This window comes from Musa acuminata, chromosome BXJ3-2 (assembly GCF_036884655.1).
Source record: "Musa acuminata AAA Group cultivar baxijiao chromosome BXJ3-2, Cavendish_Baxijiao_AAA, whole genome shotgun sequence".
In the NCBI taxonomy this organism is placed as follows: Eukaryota; Viridiplantae; Streptophyta; class Magnoliopsida; order Zingiberales; family Musaceae; genus Musa; species Musa acuminata.
Genome location: NC_088350.1, coordinates 33608543 through 33627180, shown reverse-complemented (window position 1 = coordinate 33627180; position 18638 = coordinate 33608543). Strand labels below are relative to the sequence as shown.

At 35.8% G+C, this 18638-nt stretch overlaps 2 protein-coding genes and 1 long non-coding RNA gene across 6 annotated transcripts; all 3 read left to right on the top strand.

Annotated features, from left to right (window-relative positions):
• Positions 1 to 416: 416 nt before the first annotated feature.
• Positions 417 to 5755, top strand: LOC103976442 (translation machinery-associated protein 22). Its single transcript, XM_009391639.3, has 7 exons — positions 417 to 629; positions 700 to 801; positions 1333 to 1397; positions 2680 to 2761; positions 2873 to 2940; positions 3028 to 3111; positions 5299 to 5755. The coding sequence occupies exons 1-7, from the start codon at positions 482 to 484 to the stop codon at positions 5353 to 5355; spliced, it is 606 nt and encodes a 201-aa protein (XP_009389914.2). The 5' UTR covers positions 417 to 481; the 3' UTR covers positions 5356 to 5755.
• Positions 5756 to 6661: 906 nt separating this feature from the next.
• On the top strand, positions 6662 to 13660 carry LOC103976441 (eukaryotic initiation factor 4A-11). 2 transcript variants are annotated; one of them, XM_065140017.1, is made up of 6 exons: positions 6709 to 6819; positions 7644 to 7676; positions 8973 to 9045; positions 9162 to 9268; positions 9361 to 9791; positions 12673 to 13660. In XM_065140017.1, the coding sequence occupies exons 3-6, from the start codon at positions 8978 to 8980 to the stop codon at positions 13306 to 13308; spliced, it is 1242 nt and encodes a 413-aa protein (XP_064996089.1). In that variant the 5' UTR covers positions 6709 to 6819; positions 7644 to 7676; positions 8973 to 8977; the 3' UTR covers positions 13309 to 13660. The 2 variants fall into 2 exon arrangements, with proteins under 2 accessions (XP_009389913.1, XP_064996089.1); XM_009391638.3 differs by lacking the exon at positions 7644 to 7676 and having other exon boundaries at positions 6662 to 6819.
• A 950-nt stretch (positions 13661 to 14610) lies between these two features.
• On the top strand, positions 14611 to 17214 carry LOC108952178 (uncharacterized). Of its 3 annotated transcripts, none has more exons than XR_010494280.1 (4): positions 14611 to 14860; positions 14957 to 15021; positions 15126 to 15236; positions 16429 to 17214. It is a non-coding gene; the product is annotated as an uncharacterized LOC108952178 (long non-coding RNA). The 3 variants fall into 3 exon arrangements; XR_010494281.1 differs by having other exon boundaries at positions 14957 to 15037; XR_010494279.1 differs by having other exon boundaries at positions 15126 to 17214.
• Positions 17215 to 18638: the final 1424 nt, after the last annotated feature.

Genomic DNA, 18638 nt, shown 5'->3' with positions numbered 1-18638 from the left:
GATTTGATAGGGTTTACGAAGGCAACAACAGATCTTATATAACGAAGGAGTGTGACATAACTTTTGCACATGAAATGGGGGGTGTGATGATGATAATTCTTATTGCTCTTACATGAGAAAAGATATTTGCGATAACCCTCGTTGTCTCAACCCATAACCCTTTTACAAAACAAAAAAGATGATAACAATAAGTTTGATGGGACACTGAGAAGAGATAGTTGCAAAGACAAATTCGACAAGGTTAGAGAAAAAATGATAATTTAAGAAATTTTTTTTTTTGAATTTTTTTAAAATTATGTTGATTCGTGAAAATTCCTTTTTTTTTTAATTTACTAAAGATTTTTTTAAGATTAATAGTTCGTGTATATATATATATATATATATATATATATATATATATATACTCGTCGATCATCAGTTTTCTCGGTAAGACAGCATAATTTCGAACTCACAAACATCGACAGGAGGGAGAGAAACTGTGATGGCGGAGAAGCCGCAGTCGGTGCGTGTCCTCTACTGCGGCGTCTGCGGCCTTCCCGCGGAGTACTGCGAGTTCGGGCCGGACTTCGAAAAGTGCAAACCCTGGCTCCGCTGCCACGCCCCCGACCTCTACCCCGATCTCCTGAAAGGTAAATTCCGCATCTATCTCTCTACCTTTCCCCTCTCCATCCCTTATCGATCTGTTTATGTGAATTTTAGAGGAGAACAGGACGGATGCGGATGAAGCCACCCAGAAACTGCAGTCGGTGGCGGTATCGGGTTCTGGCGACGGTCGCGGCGATGCATCCGCTGCTGCTTCAGGTACTTCAATTAGAGAACTATTGCCGGCATCAAAATATGCCATTTTGTTGTTTCTCTTCTTTTTGATCCGTTTCACAGGAATCTTTTGCTTGATTTGGACGTTATTTCGTAGAAATTTGATAAAATTTTAGGATTTTATTAAAGTTGATGATTTACGAATTAACACAAGGGTTGGAACTAAAACGTTGGACATTCATGGTTTTGTTTGCGGTCCTAGGTCGAGACGGCTTCATGCGGTGCATGTAGATAAACTTTTTTTGTATGTGTTTGGACTAAGGGTTTGATTTTTTTTCTGATGGTGAAATCCATTATTTGTCATCGCAAAACTTTCTTATATTGCTAAAGTCTAAATTGATCCTTTGCTATTCCGCTGGTTTTCGGCATAGCTGTTTTTGTTTATTTATGGTATTGTCTTAACTCTGCTTCCTAATAATCAGCACTAGTTTAGATTTATGTTTTTCCATTTGGAATAGATGGCTCCCGTCTGGCAGTAGTTCTTTCATCAGTCGTAACTCTGCTTTTCCTGTGCAGGGAGTGCTTCAGCACCTAAGCAAGAAGAAGTAAAACGCCTTCCTGGTGGTAAGATAAAGAAGAAGGTGAGGCCTTTAAACTTATGTTTTGTCATGTTTATTTACAGGAGATGTAATTGTTTCTAACTGGAACAAAAGATTTTTTTCTTTATATGGAAAGGCACCTATGATGTATAAGCGGTAATATAATTACAACTTCAAATGCAGTCAACAATTATTGCCTGATTTCTCTTACAGAAACTTCCATTGGCCACAGCTGTTGCACCATTTGACAGAATGGTTAATTGTTTCATAGTGTTGGTCTTTTAAGCTCAAAGTTAATTGATGTGCCATAGACATTGTTTTTGAATTATGATTAGGAAGATCTGTTGTCTCCGTGAGAAATTTATCTTCGCTTATGATTAATTGGCATGTCATAGTGAAATATATGGATATATATATATTATTTGATTAGTTATAAACAATTTAAGTAATTTTACAAGTGTTTTGTTCTCCCATGTGAGAGTTAGGAATTCTTTTTGCTCCATGGTTGAATATAGTGCTGAAGAAGAAAAAGTTTGCTAATTTAATGTAAACCAGATGGATCTGATTTCAGGATATCATTCAGTTAAGAAAGGGTACAAGCTTGTCCATTATCTCTTTTATGATTGTTTTGTTTTTTGTATAACCTTGTGTTGGGTTCAATATGTACCAGAAGTTTTCTGTGAAACATGGCCACTGTTAGAGTCTCCAATGCATGATCTGTTCCTTTTGGGATCCAACTACCACAAACAAACCTCACTAATCAAATCATATTACTTAACCTAATCAGTTAAACTTGTGGTGCTTCTCTGTTTTAATAGCCTATATTTTGTACACTAAATTTTGGATCCTATCTGCCAGTCAGGTAGTGGTTTTTTTGTCAGCTTTTCAGCTTCAATGTAGTTATTCATAGCTTGATGCAAAATAATTTGGTTTTTAGTTATTTCATAGGGTAGACCTGAGTGGATATTACTTGTTTTGACATTACATATCATGTGCAAATAATAATATTGATGAACTGCATCCCAATCATTGTGTTGGAATATTAAATTTGTGGCAAAGTGAGTTTGAAGCTTGAGTGAGCTGAAACCTCGGAAGGAAATTAGATGAGAACAGTGAACATAGATGTTCATCGTTCTTTTCTAAGAATTAAATGTGTTGTTTCTTGGTCAGTGTATGGCGTATAACTGTTTTATGGTAGGAGAGTAGCTACTTCAGAGAGTTACTAGTGAAGATAATTTGTGTTTATATGCATATTTATTTGGGTTAATCTTTTGATGATTTATGAAAGTCCTAAGTTATGCATTATTAACTTCTTTCCTTTCAGGAGAAGCAAGAAGTTGTTATTGAAAAGATTGTTCGCAATAAGCGCAAATGTGTTACTGTTGTGAAAGGTCTAGACCTATTTGGTGAGTGGTACTCAGGACTTTCAGCTTCATTTTTATCTGTGCTGCTTAAGAAATTGAAAATTGTTCGTAGTTAAGTGCCTGAATATTGATATTGCTATGTTAATGTTCTAGGCATAAAACTGAGTGATGCATCTAAGAAGCTCGGAAAAAAGTTTGCTACAGGAGCTTCTGTTGTTAAGGTGAACTGGCATTGTTTTTTTTGGTAAAGGAAATTCTTTATAATACTAAGCTTTTCCAAATACTTCATTCTGGCTAATTTATTTCAGGGGCCAACTGAGAAAGAACAAATTGATGTGCAAGGGGACATAGCATATGATATTGTGGAGTTCATCACAGACACTTGGCCAGATGTAATTTCTCTATAACCAATTTCTCTTGTCAAATAATACTCCTCATCCTTACCATCTATGTTAGTGCATCATTTCCTTAAGATAAATTCTTAATGGTTGGGGAACATGTGTTATGACCAAGAATTTCAGCATTCATCACTTCTTTTGCTTTTGTTTGTGTATGTTTGTGTGTTTGAGAGAGAGAGGCATTTCAACTTAATAGAAAACATGCCCATGCACCTCCATCTTTGAAATAAATAAAATCACTCTAATTGGTATATCATCTACTAGCTAGTGTTGTTCCCTATAGTCTTCTCACCAGATAGCCTGTACTAAAATCTTCTGTAATGGCGACACTTTACTTGTTAATCTCACACATTTATTGCACCCCAATGCATGTAATTATGGCTTGTACACATTTAACGTTCATAGTCTAACAGCTGGTTATTTCCTATTTGTTCAGGCATTATATGCCTACTTAAAAATTAATAGGTCATTATACTGCATATGATCTATTCTTATACTGCCAAATATGTGGCTGGTGATATCTCAGTCAAAAGTCCTGATAGTTTCAAATAGATTAATATCTGACAGAAATATGAACTAATGATTTGACATCTTTCATGGTTTGCATTCCATATCTTTCTAATATCCTCTTGGCCATCACTAGACAATTTCTTTAAACAAGTCAACCCTTTTTTGCTTTGGAAAATTTTCCCTTTGCACACGATGGACTGACATTTTTTCATTTATTTTGATTAAATTAGTCGAACAAAAAAGGAACATGTGGAGAAGCCTAGTGCTTGTGACTTTAGACAAATTTAAGTCCAAGAGAAGGGACAATGCTTTTTTTGTTATATTTCAGGTTTTGTGTTGGATATCAGCCCTCAAAGTAACTTCCATAGATTATGTAGAAATCTGCTCTTTAAAATGGATATTTCAATTTTCTGACATGAATTATGAGAATCAATTTTGAATCTCTTAAATGGGTCTTCGTTGAATCATCTGCTGCACATCGTATACATCCTCATGTCAGTTTTTTCAAGGGTCTTTTGTGCTTCTCTTGGATGATGCTTTATCTTCTGCAATTTCTTTGACATGATCCTGCTGCCACTTTTGGTAATTGTGGCTCCTAGGTGTGCTTTTGGTTTTGGGTATCTAGTTCCTTATGGGTGCCTCAAAGTTTCAGCACAAATTATTTAATTCAGTGGTTAACTTTTGATGTATCATTGTCATGAACATGTCCATCTTTACTGTCCACTCACTATATGTCACTAATCTGTTGTTGGCCTAGCATTTTTTCCTAGTGTCAATCAAAATTGATAATAACTACATTTTTTTGCATCATTAAACAATGATAACATGCTCGTAGTTTAAATAAGTCTATGAGGAGTCAATATTGTTTTCTTTTCTTCGACAATCATATTTGGTCTTCTCCTTTAGTTGCATTTTGTTTTTGAAGTTGCTTTTTATAGGAGTTGCAGATTAAAACATATTACCTGATTATGCATAGACTTCTGTTTTACTCTGAATGAGCAACATATATTTCTCTTTATTTGAAGAACTTAATTGCTGCGGTGGAATTTGATGCTCAAAAAATGATTTCCACCTCTTCGAGGAACTTAGTAGGATAATCTAGTGGAACAAGCTTTATCCTTAAAATTTCCAGTCACTTGACTGGTATGGCTAAAGTTGTTTTAAGCAGCTCAACTGCTACATATGGCCTGGTATATCTAAATTTATGACAATTGCACTCCTAAAACAACATTGCACAGTCATTGTATTCAACTGCTACATATGGCCTTGCCTCTTACATTCTTAACATCAATTTAGCATATGTACTACATATGCTAAATTTACAACAAAATATCTACAACATCAATTTGGTTTGGCCTGTGTGTGTCAATTCCTTTTTGAGTGGTTGTATCCGGTAACTCTGTTACCTATCCGCTCAGTCTTCCTGAAGGAACCCTAAGCAGTTATGTTAGTGGTTTTTCTGGAGTAGGAACAGTTGTTTTTGTTGATGGCTATTAATCTAGCCAAATTAATGTGACAATCGGCACTGGCCACTGACAAAATAATCCATTGTCGTAGGCTCTACACTGAAACAAGTGGCTTCGTAGCATTCTCTGCTGTTGCTTCTTTAGAGTTTCCCTTATGCATTTGAATTTGGTGCAAGCACTAACATCTGTTCTTACAATATGCTAGGTGCCAGCAACTGCAATTTTCTTCATAGAAGAGGGAAGAAAGGTTGCGGCTGCCTAAAATGCTGTAGTTTCAGGGAACAAAGATTCTTGGGAAATTACTGATGACATCATGATAGTTTGACCTGCGTTATACTTGCTAAACAACTTGCCTGTTGGAGCGAATTATTGGACATTTGTCCTATCACCTGCAGTAACAGTATGGATTTCCGTTCTTTCTTCGACACCTTTCAAGCAAAGGTGCTTTTGTTCTTGGGCCCCAATTTTGACACACAGGAATGCTTGGTCTCTATATATCGTAGATGGCATCTTGTTGCGCTCCTATGGATGTGGCTTGCCTGCTGCAACTTCTTAGTTGTATATGACTTGTGAGTTGAGTGGGAGCGTACTCTTCTAGCTTTGTGGAAAGGTCTACTTACATTCGAACAAAATGATAAGTGCAATGGCTTTTTGCTACCTTATTCTTCTTGGTTGAAAGCAGGCCATTCAATTTCGTATATGCCAAGCATCTCTTTATGTATCATATACTCGAGCCTATCCAACTTTTCATTTTTCTGACTCTCTTCAAGACAATTATTCTTCATATGTATTTGCTGTGAAGCTTTTATCCTTTCTCTTTGGTATTCAGATTGAGATTTGAAGCATCAAAAAATTAATTATTAGAGTGATTTTTTTAAAAAAAATTGATTTTTCTTACTTTTTTTTTTTTTTTTTTTTTTCAGGAGGCGCCCTTTTTAAAATTTTCCAAGGATCATTTTTTATTTTTATGATCCATGAAATACCCCTGTCTTTCCTATCCAAATATCCTATTCAATAATTGACTCAAAATATAATATAAAATATTATATATATATATATATATATATATAATTTTAAATAATTAATTTTGTTTGTTAGAAGTAAGAACAATGATTTTTATATCGGTTATAATATTTTCAAAATAAATTTATATTGTTTTTAACAACACCAAAACACTATTAAGTATTAACATATGTAAAGTAAATGAATATAAAGTTTATTAACTCACTACCATAAATATTATTCTTATTGTTATCTAACATTATAACAAGGTAAGTGTAATTACAACAACTACTATAAGAAAGCATGATGTTCCAACCGGTTGAGATCGGTTATGCTAATTTTTGCATCTTCGAACAATAATACATAAAAAAAAATACTTGTAGCTAAATTAAGAGCATTCAGATCTCTAATTATAATTAATAAGATAAAAATATAGCTAATGTATAAATATAACGTACACGTACGTATATACATACACATACATGACATGACATGACATGACATGACGTGGTGGCGTAACGCGACGAGGAATCCCCAAAGGCCAATCCGCCTCGTATCCTATTCCCATCACGACTGTACAAAAGGCCGAGCAGGGCAAATAGAAATTATACCTGAGAGGCGGTACCTTTCTGTGGCGGTCTCGCTCGCTCTGTCGCCGTTCTCAAGCAAAGCATCGCCGTTGGCTCCTCTCCCTCTCTGTTCTCCGTGCTCTCGAGAAATCTAGGTAATGGGATGTACGCTCCATCCTTTTCTGGTTTGTCTCCTGCTTCTTCTTTCCTCGGGACTGGTTTCTTTGGTGGAAGCGTTAGGGTTTGAGGCGGAAGGAAAGTTGCTATATTGTCGTTCCGAATTTGGATCGATTTAGCTGTGCTATCTTTTCATCCTGTATCTTTGGTTTCTTGTTCTGTTACGAGGGCTTGTTGCAAGTTAAGATTTGTCGTAGGATTTGGTGGATTCTGAGTGTGCGCGCTGGATTTTTCTTGTATGTTGTGGGTTTGTGGATTTTGGTCGGATCTGTTATCAATCTTCCTTGAGGGTCCTAATGAGTAAATGAAGCATAGTAAGATCTCGGTTTTTAGACTATTGATCTTAGATGGCCTACTTGTATTGGGTTCTCATGGGTTTTTTACGGAAAGGAGGCGTATGTTTCTTTGCGAAGCTGCTATATTTAAACATCATGTGTGATGAGTAGATATGTTTGTGGGAATGAATCTTCGATTATATTTAGTGCATTGATGACCGCAAGCTGCTGACTAAATAAGGCTAGTGGTAACAGTATTTGTTTTTAATCTATTTGTGCTTGCCCTTTCTCCCATGCATGATTTTCAATCTGAAGCAAAGGAGCAGGGAAACAATAGCTCCTTTTTAGTTTTTGCAAGGTTCTAATGTGTATTAGTATGATGCTTTATGTTCCTAATAAGGCTAAAGTATTCTCTCCGGATGGTGCTTACTTATAATGACAGAGTTCTAAGATCAAGTTACAATTTCCTAATTACTGATTTGGTTGTTTCTTTCTTTGGATAACTTGGGATTGTTAATTTGATCCAGGTGATTCGTTTGCCGGTGGATTCCTTTACCTAAGTAAGGCAGTGATCTTGATTGTGCTAGCTTTTGATGGATCGTCTTATTGTGGGCCTGTTACGTGATATGTGGAGGCATTGTTCTGTTTGGATGTGCATGCATGTTGGCTAAGGCTACCTTCATATTAGTAGAAATCTATAATAGATGTGCATGCATTATCCAATTCCTTTGTATAGATCCAAAAGCATGTTATAACAAAATATCAAATTGAGTTCCTTTCTCTGGTTACAATCACTGTTAGTTAAAGTCTTTAGTCCTTTATGCTTTGATCCATAGGCTTAAATTTGAAGGCAAATAGCATAGGTGTTCCAGATTCATGTTCATGGGGGTAGTGCAGCCACTTGATTTTCTATTAATGCTAAGTGACTAAATCCATTTGTTTATTCCCTTGTAGTTGCTAATATGTTTGAATATACTATATGTTCTGAAGATATGATCTTTGACGCCATCCAGTAAAGCTCAGCTCTCTTTATCCTAATATATTGGTTTGTTGACATCTTATAGATTGTGATGGTATGAAAGGTCAATGTCGTAATTTTGAATTTTGTAATGGATGATATAAAATCAAGTGGTTGAGACTGACATTGCTTTATGGATTTGAGTGTTGGGCAATTAAGAAACAACATATACAAAAAGTTTGTGTTGCTGATATGAGAATGCCGAGATTGATATGTGGAGTTATTAAGAATGGTAGAAAAATAAATACTTTTATTCATGAACAATTAGGTACCTCTTAGATAGAGGATAAGATGAGAGAAATTCGTTTAAGATGGTTTGGGCATATGCTTAGGTGTCTTTTAGATGTGGTAGTCAAAAGAGGTGAAATAATTGATATTAGTGATATAAAGAGAGGTAGAGGAAGACCTAAATAGATTTTAATAGAAATTATAAATAAAGATTTAAGTACTCTAAATTTAGCTAAACATATGATTTTTTTACAGATCTTAATGGGACTTACGACTTTGTTGTTGTTGTTGTTGTTATTGTATGATATAACTGATTACTACTTTCCTCCAATGTGCTAATTGAATGATACAAATAACTCTATGTCAGCACAGCCCTGGATTCCAAATGTTCCTCACAATGGAATCTGGAGCCATGTATATTTTATCACCATATTTTGCTTTTGAATGCCGTGTTTGATTATAGCTAACTTACCTTTCTTGGGTCTATTGGTTTTGGCTCTTTTCATGATCATAGGGCTCTTTTTTGTTGCATTTGCATCACCTATTACTGACTTCGATTTTTTTGTTGGTTATTATGCTGTTAAATCATTTTCTTTAATTTTAATTTCAGCAATCATGGCTGGAATGACACCTGAAGGATCCCAATTTGATGCTCGCCAATACGATGCCAAAATGAATGAGCTGTACTGATTCTTACTTCTTCCCTATAAGGAACTCATTTTAACATGATGTCATTATTCAACGAGTTATTGCAAAATGCTTACTGATGTTGGACTTGCTATTTTGTGGGAAAGGGCAGGCTTTCACAAGATGTGCAAGATTTTTTTACTTCATACGATGAGGTATATGATAGTTTTGATGCAATGGGTCTCCAGGAGAATCTTTTGAGAGGCATTTATGCTTATGGTAAATTACCTTCCTTATCTGCTCAAATTGTTAATATCTAATGGAAGTGGTGTAAGCTGATATTTTCGGTTTCTGCCCTCTGTGAATTTTAGGTTTTGAAAAGCCCTCCGCAATTCAGCAGAGAGGTATTGTTCCTTTCTGCAAGGGACTTGATGTCATTCAGCAGGCACAATCAGGGACAGGAAAAACTGCAACATTCTGTGCTGGAATTTTGCAGCAGCTTGATTATGGCTTGGTACAATGTCAAGCTTTGGTTCTTGCTCCAACTCGTGAATTAGCACAACAAATTGAAAAGGTGATGCGTGCACTGGGTGACTACCTTGGTGTGAAAGTTCATGCTTGTGTTGGAGGAACTAGTGTTCGAGAAGATCAACGCATTCTTTCCAGTGGGGTTCATGTTGTTGTGGGGACACCAGGTCGTGTGTTTGACATGTTAAGAAGGCAGTCTCTTCGGCCTGACAATATCAAGATGTTTGTGCTGGATGAGGCAGATGAAATGCTTTCTCGTGGTTTCAAGGATCAGGTACACCCAGTGCCCATTATATTGTTGCAAATGATGTCTTTAAATCTTTCGTCTTTCGGTAAAAGTATTTTGCATAGTAAACAAAGTACTTAACTGTCGGATGTTCCTGTTTTCAACTTTCCAGTGTGAGTTGACTACTACATAAAGATTTTTTTTTTTTAAGTTGGAGGCATGCATGTATTTTATACAGTATATTGGCACTACAAGTTGGTCCTCAGAGTTTATATTTATTTTCCTTCTTTTTGTTGAGGTTAATTGCAAATGCATAACAGTTGCTGTTGTCATGCAATTTTTCTGCTGACGATCTTGTTCATGTACTGTCCAATTCTGCTGATGGGATTCCTGGTGAATGCTCTATGGTTAAGGAGTACATGCTTGTTAATTGTACTTTTATGGTAGCAAGTATCCTGGCAACAGGACAAAATCCCTGGGAATTTTGTTTTTAAGTAGTGGTACACCCTAAGAAATAAAAAACACAGACAGACACAAAGTAATGGGATAAATTCAGTTATCTGTGAATCAAACTTATCTTCTTTTAGAGGAAAAGAAAGAACATTGGACTTCTTTTATATGACAAAAAGGGTAACAGAGAGGATGGATGGGATAGGAAAATAGGTGAAAGGAATCCTTTGTTTTTAGTTGCTTTTCTGCAAATGGTTATTTCTTGCTTGTTCTAATATGGGTGCATGATTCTCTACTTTCTACCTGTTTCTTACTTTGTTGAAAAGGAAACCCTAAATTGATTCTCTACTTTCTCTACTTTGTTGGTAGTCATCCTGAATAAAGTGGCCTTCTAATGGGTCCCAACATCTATGTAAAACCATAGCCAATTGGTGCCTTATTAAAAATGGACTTCCAATTGGTCTAGGCTGCCATTTTATAAAATCATTATTGCTACTATTTTACCTCATGAGAAACCATCTTCATTTACTTATTCTGTTGTTATTTGTTTGCAGATACGTCTTAGATATAGATGTATCTGTCAACAAATAACAACAAAACAAGTAAATGAAACGGTTTTACATATCTCTATAGCAGCAAAAGATCCATATAGTCGACTCCAAATAGTTGGGACTTTTGGTTTTGTTATTGTTGTCGTATACATCTTAGATGTATTTGTGGAATTTTTTCATTTTAATTTGTTCTTTACACTTATATTCCTTTTGCTGTTGATTTAGTGATTTATTCTTTTTCTCCAACTTGCCTACTTTTTTGTTCCCCATGTTGGTTGGTGTTTTATTTCAATATTAGTTCATTATATGTGTGGAATTTAGTTAGAACCCTGAACATTTGGCAGTATTCTTTAGTAGCATCGGCAACAATTATGGTGTTTGATGGTATGACCATAATAGCATTTAATTTATAGAGAAATCAGATCGGGTCAAATTCCATATGAGCCATACCACAGTAAATGAAGGCTGATCAATATCATTTTGACATTTAATTAGTAATATGGCGTAAATTTTTATCCATTTATCTGGGACCAGTACAAAACTCAATCTGAAAGTTGTTTCAAAGGCCTTTTTTTTATGGAAAATGCTGCCAAGTGCTTATTTCTTGTAAATTTTGCTTTTTCAGATTTTCCTTATTTGCAGGCTATGTGAATCATGATTGACTCGATGCATTAATAAACTTTGCTTTGTTGAGAAGATTTCTTTTGTTTTTCTTTCATCTTCATTCTTGTGCATCCCTCTCTCTCTTGCTTGTAGTTTAGGGCTCTTAACACTTCCATCCGGAGGGCCATGGACAGCTGAAGTGTTATTTGAACTATTAAGCAGACTTTTAGATGGTAACCTTTTACTGAGTATGATAGCCTTAGTTGTACTCATTATGATATCAGATGCTGAAATGAATCCGACCTTGTAAGTATTATCATAGAATTTTAAAGCATAAAGGACTGGACATGTGGATGAATTCAAACAGAGACTACCACATCTTGTTGTCAGTGGTCTAGATGATCAATGCATTATTTGTTTTGAACATTATGGCGTTTTGACCTACTGTCATTATTTTGTAATTCTAGAAAACTTTTATTGCCCACTTTGCACCACTAGTAATTTGAGCCTCTAATTGATGTTATGACTTATGTTGATAGATGGTGTGTCACTGAGCAGTCCAAAATTTTAATTAAACAGACAAGACATTAGAGCCATTAATAGGTTGTAATTGTTTAAGATTAGAAGAAAATTACATTTGACTTGCTTCTTTTTTTCTTTTACTAATATATGAAAGAATAAATTTCTAGTAAAATGTTCTTACGAAGAAGACGATGTCTTACCTATATTAAGGTGCTTGCTGGAGTTCATAGCTGATACTTTGGTCAATATATGATTTTCATTAAGACTTCTTTGTTATACTACAATCAATAGAGATATATGAACACAGTGTCAGATGTGATTTCTTTTTCTAAATACTACCCATAGTATGACTGAGATAAATGAACTCAAGATGTTTTTGATGGTTTTAACATTTATGATGCTGATATAGAAAGGCACGAGTGGTTTATTTTTTAATATCACGTTAATTTTGTTTAAATTGTTGGCTATTTCTTCCAATGCTAAAATATATGTTGCCTTTGAATGTAAGAGCTATGTTATGTGGAAGTTTATATGCCAAAACTTTTCATTTGGTTGCACTGATATCATGATCTTTTTGTTCCTTTTAGTTGTCAAAATATTTCTGCATCTGTGTATTCCATAGCTAGAAGTCTCAATTTTAAGAAAAACATCCTGGTTATCTTTGGATGATCATTTAAATCTTCATTTATGTTTCTTCAATGCAACTTGTACTACCTCTTTCTTGATTTAATTTCACTTTGTCTTCTGTGCCTTTGTTAATTATTTTCTAAATGGGAGCTTGTTTATGGGATTTCCCTTTTTAGATCTATGACATATTTCAGCTGCTTCCTTCCAAAGTTCAAGTTGGTTTATTCTCTGCCACAATGCCTCCAGAGGCTCTTGAGATCACTCGCAAGTTCATGAATAAACCTGTGAGGATCCTGGTGAAGAGAGATGAGCTTACTTTGGAGGGTATCAAGCAATTCCATGTCAATGTTGAGAAGGAAGAATGGAAGCTTGAGACCCTGTGTGATCTCTATGAGACCTTGGCCATCACACAGAGCGTGATTTTCGTCAATACTCGACGCAAGGTGGACTGGCTCACTGACAAAATGAGGAGCAGGGATCATACTGTCTCTGCAACCCATGGAGATATGGATCAGAACACTCGGGACATTATAATGCGGGAGTTCCGTTCTGGCTCCTCTCGTGTACTCATCACCACTGATCTCCTTGCTCGTGGTATTGATGTCCAGCAGGTCTCCCTGGTTATAAATTATGATCTGCCGACACAGCCAGAGAACTATCTTCATCGTATTGGACGAAGTGGCCGTTTTGGAAGAAAGGGTGTCGCAATCAATTTTGTCACTCGTGATGATGAACGAATGTTGTTTGATATCCAAAGGTTCTATAATGTGGTGATTGAGGAGCTGCCATCCAACGTTGCCGACCTAATCTGATAAGGATTTTTTGGTTGAACTGAATGTTTGATCTTTATAACCTGTTTAGGTTTAGCAATAAACTCATCGAAGGTGTCTCTTGACTATCTTGAATGGTGCGGTTATAAAGGAAGTTCCAAGTGCTGGTCTTGTTTGAAGCGACGATTCCTAGTACTTTATTATCGTTCATCACATCTTTTTAGAGTTGCAGCCACTAAGTTGTATCTCCCCATCTTTTTTGTTGCGATTGCTGAGCCTTTTTGGATCTGCACATCTTTTTTGAACCTGTTTTGTTTCTAGATGTACTATTTGAAGGATTTATGTATTATGACAAGGATATTTTATTGTTAATTATCTAGTGATGGTTGGTTTAGATTGATGCTGCATTAATTGTATCAAAAACCCCTGTGGGCTTACTTGAAGGAATCTCTGATGGTAAAGGTAGAGTGATTGGTTTGGTTGGAACGGTGCTTTTGTTACTCCCTTTTTGCTTTGGCTATTATGGATCGGCAACATGAATCTTTGTCGTTATCAAAATTAAATTTAAAATGTTTAAAATTTTATTTATAGCTTTTTGATAAAAGCTTTTTAGATCTTTATCTTTTTCTGTACTGTCAATATTAATTTTTATTATTATTTATTGATGACATTTGTGTGGTAACATTTGTGTCTTATGTGCACGTGCATATGATCTTAAATGATTAAACGAATAACTTTGCTTTGGCTATTAAGAATGTAATCTGTATTGTGGCTCAATATTGTTTTCCAATTAGCAAACTATTGCATAGATTTTTAGCAAAAATTGGTATTTTTTTGGGATTTATAATAGAAAATACCTTTGGAATTACTTTTTACAATTTCTTTAAATTAATTTTTCGTTGGGTGTTAGAGAATTAATTTTTGCAATTTCTTTTCTTGCTCTCTTTGTAGTAACAAATCCATCGAAGCTTCTTTACACAAGAAAAATGGTACTATAAACTATTGAGTTAGTCATTGCCAGTAACATTGATGTCATTGGCATCATAATGCTAACGTATTCATCATATTATTCTAAACTATTTTGGATAATGCAAAATTGAGAAATAAAGAATCCTAAAAATAAAATTCACTATTTAAATATGAATCTAATTATCTATTTCGATACTATTATTATCTGAATTCGTTTCGAGTGAGGGGCGGAAGGTGGAGATGCGTGGCGTGTGCACTGTCATCATCCAGTTAAATCACAGCCGTTCATTTTGAAGCCTACAAGTCGGTGGCGGCACTATAAATAAAGATGCGGCCACCCAAAACCCACTTGCCTCTTTCCTCCCTCCTTTTTTTCGAAGGACGTCGAGATCAAGAAGCGCGCAAACCCTCCGCCCTCTCTCTCTCTCTCTCTCTCTCCTCATCCTCCGCCATCTGCCGTGGATGTCGCCTTCTTCAGGTGCAGCCGGGCTAAGGAATCCCTCAGGATTCCGGATCTATGTTGCTTGCTGCCGCAGGCTCCCATGAGGGAGAGCGGCAGGACGCCGCGTTCGCTTCGATCGATCATCGTCGGAGTGTTCGGTTTCAGTTTAGTCCCGGTGTCCAGGTGAGACCATCTCTTGTTCGTGCTTGGCGTTCTTGATCTGGTGTTTATCTTCGTTTTCTCGGTTCTTCTTTTGATCTTGGATCTTTGATTTGATAGAAACATGGTTAGAATCCGGTCCAATTCCCTCACCACCACAGGCGAGCAGGCGGAAGACACGATCGGTATGTGTACATCAAGGTGAAATCAGGCCTTCTTTGGTGTTTGTTGTTTTCGATCTGTTGTTGCCTAGAAAGAACGGTTTAGATCCTGAAGCAAGCTTTTGCAGCCGTAGGTTCCTACGTGAAGGGACGTGATCTCCCTCCGGCTGGAGCAAATTTGGGGCTTCGCTTCGACCGATCATCTTGTGTTTCTGGTTCCCGCTGATCCCCATCTCAAGGTGACATATGCCCCTGTCTCGTGCTTAAGATTTGTTGTGCCTCTCAGTTCTTGTTATCGATCTTTCATCTTCACATAATGGAAAACGTGGTTAAGATGTGAACCTAAGTGGAGAGACTTTTATTTGGCTAAAATGAGCCATACATACTTCGATCTTGAAATTGTTCTTTCACCCAACAGAAAAAAGATACATGAAAAAGATAGAAAAGAAGAACGATTTCGAACAAGTTATTACATGAGATTTTTGGACTAGTTTATCTTTTTTGATGTAGTTTGCACTATGCTATCCGCTTAATTATATGTGAAGGGTATATCGATATATATACACAGGCCCAAAAGTAGGTGAACGGGACAGGCGGGGCCATGTCAGCCCATGGCCACATAATGACTCTACTAATGGCTTCCATGCTAACTTGGATGTAGAAAGCATGAGGTTTGTGCTTCAGGGGTGACAAGCTTTTGGAATATACCTCAATGCATATTATGAGATATAGTCAAATGTATTCCTTCATCCTTAAAAACTTTTATCACTGATCTCCGGCAACTAGATGTCTTATTTTGAACCACAATAAATCATTCGACCGTGTTGTGCTTTATGCATAAATTAAATACAATTGACTAATCAATATATATGGTGGATTTTTAAGAGGTTATTAGCGTGTATTAATTACATGATGATGGAAATGAACATTGTGTTCCATTTGATTAGAAATCTGGGATGAAGTTTTTCAGTTAAATTGGATATATGAGGAGCACAGATGCTTCAGAGGCTAACCGGATGTTGAAGAAGATCATTGGAAATTGGAGTAAACTAGAAGCATTACAATGTGAATTAGTTTTGGACCTTAGAGAAATATTAAAGAGGAGATAAAAATGTGCCCTAGAAAACAATTGGAAATTAAGTGCATGAAGTATTTGATTTTCTCCATTAATTGGTTTGTCATGCTTGTTTGAACGATCTTAATATAAACGGAAATTAAGACTATGTCATCGTCAGTCATTAGAATATCAAATCATTTGAAGTGGCTAAGAAAGATGAAATCCAGCCTTTGATTTAGCTCGTTGATTTCCTGCATAGAAATACTCTTAATTGCAGTCGATTATGCCAAATAAAGTTCTCTAGATGTCAGATTGATTCTTGCATTGATGGTCTAATCTTGCCTGTTCACATCCTTTCTATCTTTATGATGAAGGGAGAATAGCAACAAACAAAACAAAACAGTGACTGGAGCTTTTTCCTCGGCATTCACCTTCAATGAGACATCATCTGGTCACACTCCGCTCCGCTGGTATTAAATAGCCCGGACGTACCTTCTTTAAGAGGGTAACCTTCTTTACGAATTAAACTTCCTCTTTAAGTTTAATGATCATAGCAATCCTGGGTGGGGATGAATTTGTGTTTTTTATTGTCATGTCATGCTAAGATGAGGTGATTTATGGCGTACACACCCTAGCGCAGTGTTCAAATTAATCGGAAAAATAATAGAAGGGCTTACTCGTATGGAACAAGTTTAATCCTATATTATCTTTTCAAGTCCCGTCTGTCTACCAAGTTTACATAACTAATTGGAGTGGGCGTGTGGTTTTCTGCATGTGAAAATAATGCGGCTGTAAGCGTATATGTAACTGTTCGTGTTAATTGTTGTACAATATTAGTCAGGTGTTTCTTGGTCACCATATGCATTGTTCCTATACACACGACACATCATGTTTGCACATAAAAGATTAATGATACAAATTCTACTGGTATGTGTCTTTGTGCTTGCTAGAATATGGGACATGTCTCTTGTGTCTAAAGTTGTTGGTCTTCGGCAGATTAATTATCTGTTTGTGGGATTATGAAGTGGTTTTGGACATTAATGGGAGGAGTTGACTCTAGTTAACTGTTTTTTTTGTCTTTTTGCTTATATGTTACTTGCCATAAAGCTCCTTCTTTGTGGCTTCAATTCAAAATGTAAGTGGCTGCTTCAATTCATGCATTTACTGGACGAAATATTGTTATTCTAGTAGACTTGTTTCTGATTATAAGATTTGTTGCTATTTTTCCTTCTTTCTAGTTTTCTAACTTTGCTGTGAGACTTTGGACCATATTGAGCTTTGCAGCGTGCGTCCTTGAAGACTTGCATATATTACTTGTATTCCACTTAAGCCGAGGCCATTGGAATGATTCTGAAACGCAACTTTGCAAAGCACAAAGTGCAATGATTTTTTACTTCTAAAACGCTTATGATTTAAGAAATATTTTCATAATTTAAGGAACATTTTTTAGACATTCTCAAAATTTTCATGGTTTAAAAAAGTTTTTTTCCCCAAAATTTCGTTATCTCTTTTGCAAATATTGAGAATATTTTCAAAATATTCTTAAAAAATTTAAGAATAATATCCAAGATTTTTTTAAAAAAAATTGTCATGGTAGAAAGTTTTCGTGGGCTTTATCCAAATCAAAATCGGCATTCACATCAGCATTTCAAAGTTTAAAAGAAATTTCACTTACATTTTTTGTGTGCTTTCTAATTTCTTAGACGTTTTTTTTTCGAATTAGACATTATGTTAGTATTTCACATTTTCTAATAGCATTAAGAATACTAATTTATTTCATCAAGCACAAAAAAATTTAAGAAAAGTTCAGCTTGGACAGGGACCAAAAAAACATGATTAATGAGAAGCACAAGTTGACGTTTTGTCAATATTGTTATCAATGCTGGAAACGCTGAATCAACTCGTAGCGATAAGCCACCCCATGTCCTGTATCATGCAACACGACGAGTTTGAGAGTTTACCCTGTTAATGCTAAATTGGAGAATTTACCCCATCACGTCCTGTGTCCATGATCTGTCTACGACAATCAATGCTAGGAAACAAAAGGGTTAATCGTAGTATACAAATGCGTACAAAAAAAAAAAAAAAAAAAGATGTCCCATCACCGAACTCAGACCAAACCATCCTGAAAAGATTCTCCAGGCTGTTGATGTGCGACCTATAACCAAACTTATTTCAAGTAGACAGAAATCACGAAATGAAGACAACAAAACAATCAAAATATCTACCTCAACAAAATGAACTACAAATATTATACACCAAACAGCCGCAACAGGTTATCACATACTAAGAAAGCATAAAACGTTTAAATCTAACCTTATAATAGAAATTACCATCCTTAAAACTCTAAAAAACACATGATCATGGAAGAAAGTATTATACGTTAGATTCAAAACCAGATTTCATGCAATAATCCCTCGACAACTGCACATAATGCTACAAGCAAACACAACAATGGACTGAGAACGCACTGTTATGGAAAGGAAGGGTTACCAAACAACCGCCTTCGATAAAGAAGTACGCGGCGACGAAGGGTTAATACCATGAAAACGATCCGATCAAAGAAAATAAATAAACACGCAGG

Excerpts from the sequence above, each read along its gene's own strand:
- LOC103976442 (XM_009391639.3), top strand. The coding sequence starts at position 482 with ATGGCGGAGAAGCCGCAGTCGGTGCGTGTCCTCTACTGCGGCGTCTGC. Across the intron at positions 802-1,332 it reads TGCATCCGCTGCTGCTTCAG|GGAGTGCTTCAGCACCTAAG; the intron begins GTACTTCAATTA and ends TTTCCTGTGCAG. Across the intron at positions 2,762-2,872 it reads GAAAGGTCTAGACCTATTTG|GCATAAAACTGAGTGATGCA; the intron begins GTGAGTGGTACT and ends TTAATGTTCTAG.
- LOC103976441 (XM_009391638.3), top strand. The coding sequence starts at position 8,978 with ATGGCTGGAATGACACCTGAAGGATCCCAATTTGATGCTCGCCAATAC. Across the intron at positions 9,046-9,161 it reads GATGCCAAAATGAATGAGCT|GCTTTCACAAGATGTGCAAG; the intron begins GTACTGATTCTT and ends GGGAAAGGGCAG. Across the intron at positions 9,792-12,672 it reads CTCGTGGTTTCAAGGATCAG|ATCTATGACATATTTCAGCT; the intron begins GTACACCCAGTG and ends TTCCCTTTTTAG.